Source organism: Dunckerocampus dactyliophorus, chromosome 1 (assembly GCF_027744805.1).
Source record: "Dunckerocampus dactyliophorus isolate RoL2022-P2 chromosome 1, RoL_Ddac_1.1, whole genome shotgun sequence".
Lineage (NCBI taxonomy): Eukaryota > Metazoa > Chordata > Actinopteri > Syngnathiformes > Syngnathidae > Dunckerocampus > Dunckerocampus dactyliophorus.
In genome coordinates this window covers 27,677,777-27,694,150 of record NC_072819.1, presented here as the reverse complement: position 1 = coordinate 27,694,150, position 16,374 = coordinate 27,677,777, and the positions used below count along the sequence as shown (strand labels likewise).

The window sequence follows — 16,374 nt, the reverse complement described above, 5'->3', positions numbered from 1 at the left end:
ATTTCAAGTTCTTGTTACTGGCAAATGGTGGGGAAAACCAAGGTGTCTGTCCTCTGCGGGTCTGGTAGCCATGCAGGTCATAATGTCAAACAAGTCTAGTTGCAGTGGATTGAAGTCTCTGCGGACACCATGACCTGTATGACTGGAGACCTGCACAGACTTAATGTTGGTGTTAAAGTAAGCTCGACACAAGGGGTTTACGGTTATAAAAGTTCAAATGCAGGTGGCCCTGTCCCTCACTCATACGTATTTCTCTGGATTCTCTAATGCGTGTCATATTGTTGCTTTAAAATGGAAACATTTAAAAAACGTGTCTCAAAGTGAAACTTGTTGAAAATGTAAACACTGAAAACAGCTTGCGATAATGGTGTAAATGTAAGACGCAACTACATCACAACAAAAAAACAACAATTACAGACTACAGCGTTGTTGGAGCAAAGTGTTTCTTAAAATAACGAGTTTGATAGTGTTTCTTCATCAAAATGTACATTAACTGCACCACTACTAGTCTGTGACCACAAGAGACGTATTATCTACATATGATAAATTTTAAATATGCTGTCTGTCATGGTTGTTTACTACAATGGGGGGGTTAGCGTTCAAACATACTATTTCCCTCCCTCTTTCTGCTCAGCCAAGACTCCTAATTATTGGTAGCTTCTCTGAGGCTGTGTGTACAGACGGGCATGTGCCTGTTTATGAGCCACCAATGAGTGACAGCCATGAATGCCACTCCCCCTTTTTGGGCGAACAACAAATCTCATTCAGTTTAACTCCTATTTGTGAGGAATAGAGACATTTTTTGTACAATCTGTTCTCTGAAACTACTATTGGTAACATATGCTAGCCAGTGGTGGTGTTCTCATACTTTCCGGGTGAAAAAAGTGTCATTTGGAGTCAAGGAGTGATAAACACTACACACTAACTTATAAAAGGCTATTGAATTGTATTGAGTAAAAATAAAACAGGTTGTTCAAGCTGTTGGTTTGCATGTATGTAGCATTTTCTTGGTCAGGCATGCATATTGCAGCATTTTCAGTTGTTTTTGCAGGTCAGCTTTTACATCAACATGATCAAACATGTTCTTTTTTCCTTGGTTGTTATGTAAACTTAACTATAATCGGTTGTGGCTTGGGGGAAGTACAGTCCTGATTATATTGTACAGTATTTAAAATGTTGTAATTTTATGCTCAATCTACCCTAAACCATTCATTTGGATGACATTTTGGCTTGTGCCAGCATGATATAGTGACTTTTGCAAAAATTGACCTGTGCAATGGTAAAAAGAAGTGTGGTGGTCAAAAAAATATAGCATATATATAGCATATATTTAGCATAGTTGTGTCATTATTTTCATATGACTGACAGAAATGTTCTCTTTTTGCAGGGCTTCAGCACATTGAGCAGGATGAGAGGGTTTCCATGGGCACTGATGGCAGCCTGTACTTCTCTCATGCCTTACAGAAAGACAGCCGTCAGGACTATTGCTGTTTTGCCGACTTTCTTCGAATACGTACAATTGTCCAGAAAACCGCTGTGGCAGTTGAGGTCAAACCATGTAGGTTCATTAGCGTTCAATCAAATTACAACGAGAATACTTTATTAAAAGGCTACTAGTTTGATAATAAGGCACTTGCATGTTTTTGCAGTTATTTTAATTGCCTATTTAAAATATTTCTCTCTCTGCATACCAAAACGCAGGGCTTGTCCAGTCTAGTTTGTGCTGTACAGAGTGTGAGGTGTACTTTGTGTCTGTAGTTTACTACATTGAACAATATGTGCTTGTGATAGCTGCTACAAGGATATTTTTTTCATAATGTTTTATTTTCATTCCAGGGACACCAGAGTATGAATCTACTGACAGCAGCACTGTCAGTGAGTGATTTCTCTTCTTATACCACACACTGCAAATTCTGAATGGTTTATTTTCGAGGTGCTTTTGAGAAAAAGACACAATATGGCTGTGCTTTGCAAATAGCTTTTGCTGATATTACATTGATGTAAGTGATGCATAAAAGTGATGGTGACTGTTGTGGTGGTAGCCCTCCCTGCGAGAACCCCCAGCCTACTGCTGCCCTCTGGTGTTCAGACAGAGAGGGTGCTGGTGAAGGGAGCAGAGCTTCAGCTTGAGTGTATACCAGGAGGCTAGTAAGTACCTGTATCACTATACCGTTATATATATATATATATATATATATATATATTCATATATGCCTGCAGCTAATAACATCATATTGTGGCGTTCTGTAGTCCCACCCCAAAGATAGAATGGATGAAGATGGGAGACAAGATGTCTACTCGAGCGAAATTGGACAACTTTGGAAAGCTGTTGACCATATCTGCAATAGAGGAGCGTGATGAGGGCAAATACATGTGTTTGGCAAAGAGCTCAGCTGGACAGGCTGTCCACTACTTTGATGTAATAGTAGAAGGTTGGTCAACATCACCTGCTCATTATGCATGAGGAACACCATGGGCACAAACCAAACACAGCCTTTCCCCCCCTTTCTCAACATGTCCTAGAGCCTCCACAGTGGCAGACAGAGCCACCTGAGAGCCATCTGAATGTGATTGGCTCTGATGTGCACATCAAGTGCTCGGTCAGTGGAAAGCCACAACCAGACATAATGTGGAGGAAAAATGGACACATTTTTGAAGGTGGGTGACAAAAATTCAAAGTCATGCTTTCATGCATCTGTTAGCACTTTGTTGCCAAGACAGCACAAGTTTCAAGATGACAAGAAGCTTGTCTGCTAAACTTCACCCTATTTCTGCCATTAAACACTTCTTCTTTCTGACTATATATAAATCCAATATACGAACATAAATCTCTCGGAGATGAATAAAGTATATCTACGTAAATCTTATGACATACCTCTCATTTAAAGGGACTGTATGCAAATCACTCCAAATTACTTTTTTTGAAACCAAATAATATAAGAACACCACCACTGGTTAGCATATGTTAGCAATAGTGGTTTAAAAGAATAGATTTTACAATCATATTTTATAATTTATATAATTTATAATAATCTAAAATAACAATAATAATTTATATAATTTATATAATCTATATTTTTCATTATTATGAATGAATCTGCATAAAAACTTTGGCCTGGATAAAATAACTGCCGTTTATGGCAGTCATTCACGACTGTTGGTGTTTATGTTCATGTCCGTGGCGCATACAGTAACTGTAACAGTTTACAATCATGTTGTTGTTATGATAGTGTAACGGATGCCAGACTGTGAGGCTGTGCAAGTGTACGTTGGTAAACACTCCCTCTGCTTTGAGAGCTGCGCTGAACACGCGGTCGACAGTCTGGGCTTTTGGCCGTGTGGTCAGCGCTCTCCTGTGTTCGATCCCCGGTGCGTGCGGTGCGAAACAGGGCGGGTTACAATAGGCTATACTGCACATTCAGTGATAACTAATGATAGTAGCTAAACCTACCCAAATTGCTATCATTAGCTAACAACAGACATTACTGGTGTGCGTGCATGTGTTATGTTGACAGGAAGAGGTAGTACATTGTAATGTTGGCACCCTCTATGCAGCTAGAGGACCCGCTGCATGCAGTCCCTTTTAATTGATAAATAATAAGGGATTGTGCTAGACCCCTTAGAATAATACTTTATTCGAAAATTTTTAAAATGAAATACCAGTACACATTTTATTTTAATTAAATAAATAAGTAAATGTAAATTCAATAAAGAAACAAATAAAATAAAATAAATTAGATGTATTATATCAAAATGTAATGTAGTGTATATTGATACATTTAAAAAATAATTATCTAAATTCTGCAAACTACTAAGACCTTTTGGATGTTTCTATGCTTCCAACTTTGTGGAAACAGTTTAGGTGAAAGGCTCTTTTCCAGCATGACTGTACTGCCTCAGTGCACAATGCAAGGTCCATAAAGACATGCTTAGAAGGGTTTGGTCTGGAAGAACTTGGCCTCAACCCCATCAAACATTTTTGGGAATATGCAATGACCAGGTGCCCCAATACTAAAGTTCATTCAGTGTATATCAGAATATTCAAAATGTCTTAATTTTAGGTCATGTGTATTTTTTATGAAACATGTGTTGGTTGAATGTTAGTTGGAAGTATTTAATATTTCGTTCTCTGTTTATCAGATGACCCCCTTAACAACAAACGGGTGCTTGATGACACATTGATGCTTCACAACGCCGTGCCAGAGGACAGTGGCGTCTACCAGTGTGAAGCCTCCAACAGACATGGTGGCGTCCTTGCCAACATTAATGTCATGGTCATGAGTAAGTAGTACAGTCACAGCAAGCAAAAATATAGTTAGTATGGCCCTCAGAATATAAAAAATGAAATGGCCTGTGATAATTTCCCCCACAGCTGTGTTACATTGTGCAGGTGTACCTAATGCACTGTTTGGCAAATTAATGCTACATTTCTGCAACAAGACAGCATGAACTCACCAACTCCTGTCAGATTTTGAATTGACTGTATACATACATCACATTCTCTTTGATTCTATAGCTGCCCTTCATTTTTTTATAAGTCTTTTACTGTTCCCTGCACTTCAAGTTGTGTTTTAATGGTGAAGTTCTGTATGATGTTTTGAGCTGTCGATGTATTAGCATGAATGGGACCTTTGAGTATATCACTCTTGCACTAGTTTGTAAAGTGGGGCTTTGCTATTTGTATAATTAAAGAGTGTTTCAGTATAGCTAGTTTTGAAGTGACAGTCAAGGTTGTAGACCTCCATACATAAAGACTGATTTTTGTTGGGCTGAATGCTGACTGTGATGGTGAAGTAAGAGTGGTGGTAGCTTTATTCATTAAATAAAATCCTATTTTCGATTGGAAGAAATAAAGCTGCCCAACAAGCCCATTAAAGGTAATCGCGTTACCGTAGAAACACCAGTAATCGGTTGGTTTATGTACAGTTTTTACCAAGCAAGCATGCCATACAGTAATTTTAAGATTCATGTGACTTTATGTTAAGATATCCATGTTCCATTAACTTCTAGATATGGCTCCTCTGATCCTGACCAAGGACTACGAGGAGTATGCTGTGATACGCAGCGAGAATGTGTCCATGTACTGTCGATTTTTCGGCTCGCCACCTCCTACCGTCACTTGGTAGGTGATATCGAAGAACAGCAAGCCTGTTCATGAGGAATCTCACAGCTTTTAAGCACTAGAAACTGACATATCATGTGCTGGGATATTATTATTTGGTATTAGTCATAGATTTATCACATCGGTAAGTGTGAATGAGTACACATAGTGTATGACTGCAATGTTCGAATCAAGTATTCATAACAAACTGCTTCATCTGTTTGCACCACATATGCTAATGCTTTTGTCGAATTCTGTCTGCTTTTGTTATTTTGTTAAAAAGGACCTTACATTATCCCAATACTTTCTGGCCTTTCTCTCAGGTGATCCGCTTTCATCTCCTCAGACTCCTGCATGAGTCTCAGAGGCCCCAAAACGTACTGTAGCCTTGATGATGGCATTTACAATTTTAAAAGTGCTTTTCGTATGATCGAATGAGAACATGTTATTTTCATGTGTCTGTAGCTTTAATGCTAATGAGATGCGTTTGCCCATGCCTGTCTCCAACAGAGATTTGCTGAAGAAAAACAAAATGATACAACAGATAGTTGGCAGAGCTTCAGGCTTTACTTTAAAATGTGTACGGAAATGTGTGCTTCACAATCTCTGTTCTTGATCATCCCATGGGCATATCTCATGATGTTGTACTTTCAGTTGTGTTTTATGATGTTTACTTACAGCCGTAAAGAAGCGAAAAATATTGCTTTAATTTTTTTCACACAATGGATTTGGCTATGCACATATGTGAATACATTGTCCCACTCACCCTCTCAGGGCCAAAGATGCGACTCCAGAAACCATCGAGGGAGAACGATTTGTTACACTCTACGACGGCTCATTACAAATATCCAACACGGAAATGGAAGACAGTGGCGAATATGTCTGTGTTGCAGATAACAGCGAGGGCAAGTCGTCTATAACTGCTGTGCTGGCTGTGAAAGGTATCACAATAAAATAAGTAAATTGCTTAAGCATTAGTAGACAAGATTGTTCTTAAAAGGACCATGCAATTACAAATGTGCCTATTGCCAGGTGTTTTTTTAATGTTTGAGCTAAATTGGTAAATTAGCTTGAGCAATGACATGTACTATGGATGGCAGACTGGTTAATGACTTTGTTCTAGACTGGAGAACTAATGATGGGATGGAATTCAAATAATTACAATGTTCTGTTGAGTGTTTCACCACAGGTTTCTATGTTTGCATGTTCTTATGTGGTTGTGTCACTGATCTCTTGTTAGACCCCACACAAATTGTGAAGGGGCCTCAGGACATGCAGGTCATTAGCGGGACCACAGCCCAGTTGACATGTCAGGCAGAATACGATAAAAGTCTGCAGGACACCTTTGAGGTGGTTTGGCTCAAGGATGGGGTGAAAATCCCACTTTCCTTGGAGGAACCTTCTAGGTGTGTGGAAGCTTTTAAGTTTTTTTCAATGCTGTGTTTAACACTATTGAGGCCTCTTAGCTTTCTTCTGTAAATCCAGACAACAAGGCAAGACATTATTTTGGTCTGATAATAAATAGTCCCTTTATTATTTCGATTGTCTAGCTTAAGGCTGTTAATGGGGCAGTTTTTGTGAATGATGGTAGAGAGTTCTGTCAGTCATGTAAGAAAAGTAATAACTGAGAAATATGTATTGTACATCTAGCCCATAACTGTTGTCTTGGGCCTTGTTGATTCAGGTATTGTGTGTGGTTTACATAGAAGTGATGGCCTAATCAAATGGCTCTGACGTTTAGGTACTTTGTGGGTGATGACATGCTGCAGATTATGAACGTGAACCTGGGTGATGAAGGAATATACACGTGCATGGCCAGAACTCGTCTGGATGTGGACAACGTCACTGCACTCCTCACAGTGCTTGGTAAGGTGCTCATGTTTGTGCATGTTTGTGAAGGATGCAGAAGGATGCAGATGTTCAGTGTTTCCCATAGGTCTACAATCTATCTGTGGTGTTGGACTGCGGGGCAGGCAAAGCCGATTTCAGTGGGTCGTGAATCTTTGATAAATAAAATAAATAAATGAATAATGTAATCACCCTATGTTTGTGAATGCACCTCAAGTTCTTGTCTGTGCTATTTGCTTGCTACGCTGCCACAAGGTGTGTGCCATGTTTATGGCTGACTTTGTCAAGCTTGAGCAGGAGGGAAAGAACATCGATTGGGGACTTAATTTGCCTTTCAACCAACCCACAGCTACAGAAAACATAGCAAAAAAAGAGAGACAGCGTCTCACCACTGCAGCTCACTGTCACGATCTGGCTGTGGAGCTGTCGAGTGCTTGACTCCCAGTATACAGAGACAGGCAGCGGTGGGAAAAATAAAAGTCTTTTAATTAAGCAGCAAAAAGCGACAGAGGTGAAAAAGGCTCTGCGACAAAACAAATACTTGAAGTCAAAGGTAGTCTAGACAGGGCGGAGGAATGTCTACGTGACAGCACGGGCGAAGCGCAAAGGAACAATGAACTAGTTGGGAACATGAGACGACGCTGCTATGAAAAAATGCGCCGCAAAGCAAAGGTATCAAGTGTGGACTGAATGTCATGTCTAGCTTAACCGTGCATGTAGTACTAGCCTGCTTTTATTTTGATGGCCGGATTTACCGGATACAGGAAGTTTTAGGAGTTTTGCCGAAGAGACAGGAAGATCGTTGTTTTAAATTACTTTTTTTTGGACAAAAGTAAACATACACAACAACTATGGCATCAATTTCAAGTAAATTTCCAGGATGAACTGGTGCCACAACAGGCTGTTGCAAAACAGAAAGGAAATTCAAGTACCAGTATGCATAAACACAGACGGTGATGTGGCAGTGAAATCAACACGGTCCCCACCTTTGTGTTTTGCTATGAGTTATTTTTTTTAATTCAATAGTGTTTCTCACCTTCTTTATTGAAGTGATTGCACTTGCAACGTTCTTTGGCTCCACTGTGGGTTATTCTGCAGCTGTGATCAAAACAAAAGCGGAGACTTGGGGTGAGCATGTAAGCTACACCCTACTGTATGTTCTTATATTTTTGGGGGGGTGAAAAACTATTTGGAGCAGGAAGGATAGCACTTTTTTGTCGAAAAGATGAATCGTATGTGTGAAAGTGTTTTTTCTAGTATGCAGCATACATCAAGGGATGATGCCACACTATTTTTCTTCATATAAATACGCCACAGTGTGGCACGTGTGTGGCAGTGATTGTTATGTTGGAAAGCTCATGTAACATGTTATTGTTTGCATATTGCAGATGTTCCTGATGCTCCTCAAAATGTAGTTATAACTGAGCTTAAGGAGCCCAGAAATATTAGTCTGTTTTGGGTACCTGGCAGTGATCACAACAGCTCTGTAATAGGTGAGTGAAAACTTAAGACTGTATGTGGATTATGTGTTCTCTGCTTTGTATGTTTGGTTTGGTTTTTAAAAAGTTAGAAATTAGAAAATGCTGCCCTAGTTATTTGTTATTCTGTTGCAGGTACACGCTACTGGTAAAAAAACCAAAACAGCCTTCTTCTGTTTGCCAACTACTTCAGTTATTTAAATCTGTGCACCGGCATGTGAAAATCACAATTTATTGTTGATCATTTGCATGTATATATGCTTATTCATGTTTCACTAAGATAATGTAGAACCTGCAAAGTGAACAAAATCTATTCTGTATATATATATATATATATATATATATATATATATATATATAGTATTTTGAATAGTAAGTTTTATTTTGAATGGTAAGTTTAGCTTCAAAGCCCTGGCAGATGGCTCTCGCAACAAGACCGAAGTTATTTGTATCCACTGTCGCTGTGGGTTCAGTTGTCATGGAGTACGTACGTCGACTGCCAGAGAGAAGTGAGAAGGTGGAGCACTCCCGGTATTTTTTTATTATCATTTATACAGTGGTACCTTGTCATATGAGTGTCCCAACTAATGAGTGTTTTTTAGATGGCTGATTTTTTGCTTCGAACTGCGAGCTAAAATTTGGGTTATGAGCTGCTAGTTACCAGTAGGCGAGGACACCTATTTGGAGGCTTGTGTCAATGTGACCATGGCTGAGGACGAGCATGGATGTAATTAACATTAGCAGCGCTAGTATTAGCAGCGCACTAGCTATAGTCACCGGGAAAGATTTTCAGCAAAAAATACGTACAGCTACATTATAACAATCTAATTTATTTTATTATATATTGTGTAAAACTAAGACAGGAACAACATCAAATTAAAAGCACTAAATGAATACGGACCCACCATCTACCAGTACGAGCCAGGAGTTTGTTTTGCGCCGCACAAATATGCACATTACAGTTCCCATATTTCCAAAATCAATATTGCTTTACATACAATTTGATGTAGTTATTTACAAATGTTTTAATTTTTTTTGGTGTTTTTTTTTCCCATTGCGCCTGAACGTTTCCCACGTCAAGTTTGGGGATCTGTGCCTTACAGCATGCTTGCTTCTTTATTATATAATGTAAAATTAATGTTACATCACGAAATGTAACCGTTGAATCGTATCGTTTGTACACTGTATCGAATTGAATAAAACCATTCTGTTTGTAAAATATTATAAATATTATAAATATTTTTGTCTCGCATCTTAACCCGTGTATCTAGATATCGAATCGTTGACCACAAAAATAATTACATCCCTACTCATTATAGATAAAAACCTCTTCTTTTTTTCTTCTTCTTTTTCTTTTCTTTTTCTCTTTTTCTTCGTTTTCTTCATTTTCTTTTTCTTTCTTTTTCTTTTTCAAACCTCTTCTATCTTCAATTAAATATGAGTTGACTATGGACAAAATGCGATTAATCACAATAAAATATTTTAAAATATTAAATATAAAAAATATAAAATATTTTCAGCCCTAATTAATATATTACTAAAACAAAATTTTAATCAAATAAAGTAAAAGTAATCATGTTCTTTTAATATGACAAGAGGGAACAGGAAGGTGTTTTGCATACCGACAATGGGTTTTATTGGTCATTTTTGTAAAAAATAATTAAAAAAAGGCTGCATTCATTAATTTGTTTTTACAGTATTATACTGAGCAGCCACACCTGTTTCTGTGTCAAAAAATAATAATTTCTAGTTTTTTGGTTATTGTTACACTGTTACACTTTTCTCTTTACCACCCTTGGTTCCCGTTCTGTGGAGGCATCAAAATAAACATAAAAAAGCCAAAGGCAAGTTCATTCTTAAATGCTCACAGGGCTGAAGTCTCACAAGATTTGCTGACATCACACATGATAATGTTTGAACTTTCTTTGACATATTGGTAGCATATTTTGGCAGAAAGATTTGGCTGAACTCCAAACAGTACCCCTTTTGTGGCGTTCAAATTTAGGAGGCTCTACTGTACATCATGAATAGGATGTCTATGTCTGTGTGCTTTCATAAGTTTAAAGGAGTGTGTGATGATGATGATTAAATGTGCACGACTTTGATCTCCTGCGTGAGTACAGAATTTGTCGTGGAGTATGAGGAGAGCCAGTGGGAGCCAGGAAAGTGGAAAGAGCTCCACAAAGTACCCGGTAACCAGGCAACAGCCGAGTTGGCACTACACGGACATCTTAACTACCAGTTCAGAGTGTACGCCGTCAATGCTGTTGGACCTGGGCCCCCTAGTGAGCCCACTGAGCGCTACAAAACCCCTCCAGCTGGTGAGCCTCACTCGCTCGCTTTAATTCATGCTTCCTGCTGTGGTTGAGTATTGAGGAAGTTTTCACAGTTCTTTTCAAAAGTGCCGAGCAGGCCAGTGTGGAACATAATTTTGCAGCAGGAAGCTTGTAGATATTTTTGAACCTCCTAAAACGTTGAAAGCCTTTGATTAACATTAACAAGCATTTTGTTGCAGCAAAAAGTTGTGCATTATTTAGTGTCCAACAAACATCAAGCATTTTTACAAATCTCCCCAAAGCACCTGATAGGAACCCAGAAAACATCAAAATCCAAGGTCATCTTCCTCATCAAATGGACATTGGTTGGGAGGTAAGACATATATGTATACATATGTATTATGAAAATAAATCTCTAAAGAGAGGAAATCAGAGCTACATTTTTCTTTTTGTAGCCGCTGTTGCCTGTGGAACAAAACGGCCCAGGCCTAGAGTATAAGGTGAGCTACAGGAAACTCGATGTGGACGACACCTGGACGGAACATATGGTCAAAAGACACTCCTTTGTTGTGAGGAACACATCAACGTTCATCCCGTATGAGATCAAAATTCAGAGCAGGAACAGCCATGGCTGGGGACCAGACCCTAAAATTGTGACGGGTTACTCTGGAGAAGATGGTGGGTGACAGGCAATCATTTTTTAAATTATTTTTTTAGTGTTATTCATCACTGCCTCATCAGCAGTCACACTGATACTATTGCTCCTTAATATAGATTGTTTTTTCTTATTCAGTGAATGCTGAGAGATGAGCACTACAGTACTTGGCGTCACAAGAAACTTCTTTTTTCTTTGGAGTAATACGCCTAGTAATGATGTGGCAGTGAAGTTAAACCAGTAACCCTAGAAAATGGATTGCTCTGATGTTACTCCCTATGCTGCTTTCATCTCATTGGAGCAAGGTTGCAGGATGTTTGGGGATTGCTATGATATGCTGTTATGTATTAACCAGAGATGGGCATAAAAAGACACTTGATTAAGAAAAGGGGTGTCACGAGACACCCGACTCATGAGACGAGATGATACACAAGATTGGGTCCACGAGGACGAGACGAGAGGAGATTTTAACATTCTTTTTAAGAAACGTACAATGATAAAATATGACTGAAAGAAGCAAGAAACACTTCCTGACTTTCATTTTTAATGCACCCCCCTACTTGCTAAATATAGCAGCCATGTCACTAAGTTGTCAACACGAATCTCTTCTACGTACGAGGTCTGTTATGAAGCAAAACTGGTGATTGCTGGAGCTTGTAAAGTTGACGATCGGCCAAGTGTAAAGGAGCATAAATAGAACCGCTCGGTGATTAAAGGTTCAGACAAGCCGCACATCTATGTGGGTTGATCTGATAAATCTTAAGTAACTCGGATGTAGAATTACTACAGCTTCTGAACTTCTACAGACATTAAACACGGCAACAGCTGTTCAGCTTCAATGGAAACTCGAAGCTGACGCTGTGAACACCGAGGTACTGTAGGTTGGGATTGCAAGGTGTGTGTAAAGCACTTAATGTGTGTGTCCAATAATGCCTTGCACACTGCCACTTCCATATTATACTTTTTATCATTCATAGTAGCGATGCCGTAGTCACAGCCTGCTTCTGGCTGCCCTGTTCTCGAGTTACAGATTTTCTCCAAACGAGAAATCTTGTCAGGTTTTAATCATTTTAGGGATCTCGCGCCACCCCTAATTAAGAATGCAGTCGATTGTGTGGAAATGATCCTTGAGTCATCATGTCTTCAGGCAATTAATGTAAAATAGAGTGCACTACCTGGCTGCAACCAGCAGAGGTACTGTTGATTCAGTCTCAACTAGTTCCAAAGAAGAAGACCATGACGTCAACTATGGGAAATTGAGCTACATCTACACTATGGAAACTCCTCTACATCTGGTCAAAACAGCACTGACGTGGAAACAGAAGTTCATAGCATTCAGAATAATTACATTGATTGTTAATTTTCCCCAGAATTTAAATATAGTCAAATGCCCATCCCTGGTATTAACCGGCAGTATGGTCCTCAGTTAATTTCTTTCATTGCATCACTCAGCATTCACATACAATTTCTAAGGGAACTTCAACTTCTACTGTATCTATGTCAAATGTCTATACTCAACTCTCTTCTCTCTTAGCCTGAAACGATCACGCAAAATATTTCTATAATATGTTGTGTTATCGTTGCCCCACCCTTTCTTCAGTTGTCTTTCGACACTGTCTTCAGGAAAATGTGTCAGGTTAAGTTCTTTCCTTTTCTTTCTTTCTGCCTGTGCTGATGTGCAGTAGTGGTGTCTCCCCACCCTCCAATGCAGCAGGTGGCAAATAACCTTTAGTAGAGCAGAGAGATTTGAAATGTATGCTTCTGCCTCAGAATCTGTGCGACCTTTAATAGATCACGATGCGTAGGCTGACTGAGGCGCGATGCGGCTGCTTCTAGTGTCTGCTTTGCTTCCATCCTCTCCTGCTATCACGTAGAGCAGAGAATACGTAGAGCTCTGTTTCAGCTCATGTTTGATGTTTTTTTTCCCTTTACTAAATGAAGTTGGGAAATGAAGTTTCTACATATATGTGTGCCTGCTCATGTTATACAGCATTTAGTACCATCATTAGTGTATTTATTAGCAGCTAACTGCTATTTTTTCCACACAAGTTATAAAGTTCCTCATGGCTCCACTAGCTTCACTGTAGCGTTAAGACTCTGCAGAGTCTCTGTTGACTCCTTGACCAACCCCTCTTGCATTTGTCCTTTAGTTCCCACCGCAGCGCCACGGGATATTGCAGTGGAGCTGATGAACACAACTGTTTTGAAAGTAAGCTGGACCCCTGTTCCACCCGTCACAGTGAGAGGTCACCTCAGGGGGTACCATGTAAGTTTTCATCAAACACTTTGCAGCAACTATTCTATTTGTGTACAGGACTTGATGAAAATGAAGGAAGAAGCTCTCGCATTTTTTAACGTCATGTTTTATAACGGGGTAGGGTACCTATGGCTGGGAAGCCAAATGTGGCTTATTTGATGACTGCATGTGGCTTTCGGACATATCTTAACACAATATAATGTAATTTTCTCCATTTTAAACTTTCTAATGCATTTTAAACCATCCATCAATATTCTAACAGACTGCGGGTGGTCAGATATTTTCCAGGTCAGACACCAAATCGCCGTTATTACTGGATAATGCATCTTCTTTTGACAAAGAAGATAGCCAAAAGAAAGAAAAATACAGCGTATGGTGCAGTACTAAAAGTCACATTAATGGTAAGAAGTAGGAATGTTCCTATCCGATCTTCAGGATCGGGATCGGCTGCCCATCCGCTGTATTTTGAAGATCAGATAATATCGGCTTCCGCAACAAGAGCTGGCCGACCAGCTTGCCGCATAACGTTCATAACTCTGAGCCACCTTCCAACATGATAGGTGCAGTAATGCGCCTCAAAGCTATTTTATGATGTAAGAACCGTTTTACAATTCCCACTGACGACGTGCAGGTTCTGAGTGAAAAAAGACCAGAGGCACGTTTATTCCTGCACCCAGCTCGTATTAACGTCAATTGCCAATCTCAACACACACAACAGCATTTCAAAATAAGAGCACTCTCTGTCACATATGTCTAATTGTGTAAACAAAATAAGGCTGTCATAAAAATATCTTACATATATGTGCTGAGGCTGAGGCTGACATCCCATTAGAAAAGTTAGTCAAGCTAAATCCATTTCTCAATTACTGGACAAAATGGGCCAATGATGTATTGCATCAATAAATGTAAGGATTTTTGCATTTCATTAATGGACATTTGATTCAATAACCCAATAACCCTGTATGCTGGTAAAATAAGTGGAAAAGGTAAAAAACAGCATTCTAAAAAATTTAAACGGAAAAAAATTAATTTGGGAAAAAATAAAACGGATTTCATAGGAGAGTTAGAGAGTTAGTTTAAAAAAAAGTTATATATTCTAAATCGCACCACAAATTTATATAAAACCATGTCAAATGATTAATCCTACCCTAAAAGTATTTTGCACGCCCATTTTTTCCAATTTTATCTTTTATTGGATGGACTTTTTTGGGATCTTTTATTGGATTAGGGACCTGACTCACAGAGGTTTGTTACAAAAGCCAAACAATATTGTTGGTCATGCTGTGTAACAAAAAAGTAAATGTCGCAATACTTTGGTTGCATTGTTTTTTATATTTATGTTTGTAACAAAATCTTATTATAAAAAAAAAAAAAAATCGGTTTGGATAGGCAAGACTATAAAAAATTTGTATCGATAGCCAAAAAATGTGGATTGAGACATCCCGAGCCAGAGGTATTTTATTTATTATTGGTTAGCTTCAGTATAATTTTATTAAAAAGAAAACATTCAGAAACGTATTAATTAGTAAAATTGTTGGTATTGCTTAAAATGCACGCATTTAGTTGTATTAATTGTTAAATATTATATGGCTTTTCACGGAAATATATTTTGAAATATGTGGCTTTCATGGCTCTCTTAGCCAAAATGGTTCCCGGCCCCTGTTTCATAACAAGCCTGATTGGCCTGCGGTTATTTGGCAGCACCTGCCATACTTTACAGCAACAGATTCATTTTCATTTGCCAGCAAAACAAGCCTTGGTCATTAGAAGGCACAAACGTCATGTCTACCTCGCATTGCGTATTTCAGTTACTAAGTGCTGGACTAAGTTAAAAAGACAACTTTCACCTCTAAGTAGAAACGTATGGTTTTAATTGAATTGATTTGTATACTGTATGATATATAATTAGTAATAGTAGTTTTTTTTTAGGATTTTAGTGTCTTCTGTGTGGAAATAACAATAACAGCTGCACTTCACTTCATGATGCCTTTCTTTCAGAAATTATTCTTGAAAACACTCTTTGTTCCTTCACTAAGTGTAACTGTTCAGCTGAATGTTAAGTAATGCTCACAGCATGAGTATATTTGACATCTTTTAAATCCGCTATAGGCACAACTCACGAATGTGCTTCAACGTGTTTGCCTTAAATTCAAAGTAAAATTGAATAAAAAGTGAAGCTCTCTATTGAGTCAGCAATATGTGCATATGCAAAACCCATGTACTTCAAAAATAGCCAATATTGCTGCAACATATACTGCAATAAAAGCAAAGCAAGTCCAATACATATTTTGCCACAAAAGTATTAATTTTCCACCATTTCAGTGAGAATTTGGCATATTGGCAAAAAAATATATATATTTTTTCACAGAGCGTACAGACAGAGGTCACAGAGAAGAGGAAACAGATAAAAAAAAAAGCAAAAATATAAACATATGGTCGGCGGGGACAATAGACAGTGGAACCGGGTTGGAGAACCAAGGCACAAACATGGAAAAAGGTGCAATAACTAGAGAAGCACTCGGAGATCACAGACCTCCGTCAAGCGCCATAGTTCCCCCCCATATTGTGATTCACACTAAAATAATAATCCACAATTTTTTGGATCAGTCTTTGATATTTTGTAGAACCTGTTGGAAACTTGTCCTGTATTTTTTGTCAAGTGCGAGTTATATGCACAAATGCGAAAATGGTGCTATCTTGCAAGGTTAAAGAATACTTTAAAAATTCCTGGTTTCAGACGGTGATCTGAATCACCCCCA

At 38.6% G+C, this 16,374-nt stretch overlaps 1 protein-coding gene across 15 annotated transcripts in view; it reads left to right on the top strand.

The window, feature by feature from the left end:
• LOC129181261 (neural cell adhesion molecule L1-like protein) overlaps positions 1 to 16,374 on the top strand; it is a 62,498-nt gene that overhangs the window by 5,040 nt on the left and 41,084 nt on the right. For 12 of the 15 annotated variants that reach the window (XM_054776228.1, XM_054776273.1, XM_054776220.1 and 9 more), the window contains exons 6-21: positions 1,388 to 1,558; positions 1,837 to 1,875; positions 2,043 to 2,148; positions 2,251 to 2,432; positions 2,524 to 2,658; positions 4,141 to 4,281; positions 5,011 to 5,122; positions 5,876 to 6,042; positions 6,342 to 6,507; positions 6,843 to 6,967; positions 8,338 to 8,442; positions 10,551 to 10,748; positions 11,006 to 11,076; positions 11,159 to 11,381; positions 12,959 to 12,994; positions 13,509 to 13,624. In XM_054776228.1, coding sequence (XP_054632203.1) covers positions 1,388 to 1,558; positions 1,837 to 1,875; positions 2,043 to 2,148; positions 2,251 to 2,432; positions 2,524 to 2,658; positions 4,141 to 4,281; positions 5,011 to 5,122; positions 5,876 to 6,042; positions 6,342 to 6,507; positions 6,843 to 6,967; positions 8,338 to 8,442; positions 10,551 to 10,748; positions 11,006 to 11,076; positions 11,159 to 11,381; positions 12,959 to 12,994; positions 13,509 to 13,624 — 2,093 coding nt within the window. The remainder of the gene's footprint in view (positions 1 to 1,387; positions 1,559 to 1,836; positions 1,876 to 2,042; positions 2,149 to 2,250; positions 2,433 to 2,523; positions 2,659 to 4,140; positions 4,282 to 5,010; positions 5,123 to 5,875; positions 6,043 to 6,341; positions 6,508 to 6,842; positions 6,968 to 8,337; positions 8,443 to 10,550; positions 10,749 to 11,005; positions 11,077 to 11,158; positions 11,382 to 12,958; positions 12,995 to 13,508; positions 13,625 to 16,374) is intronic. The other 3 variants (XM_054776236.1, XM_054776339.1, XM_054776346.1) reach the window with 1 other exon arrangement.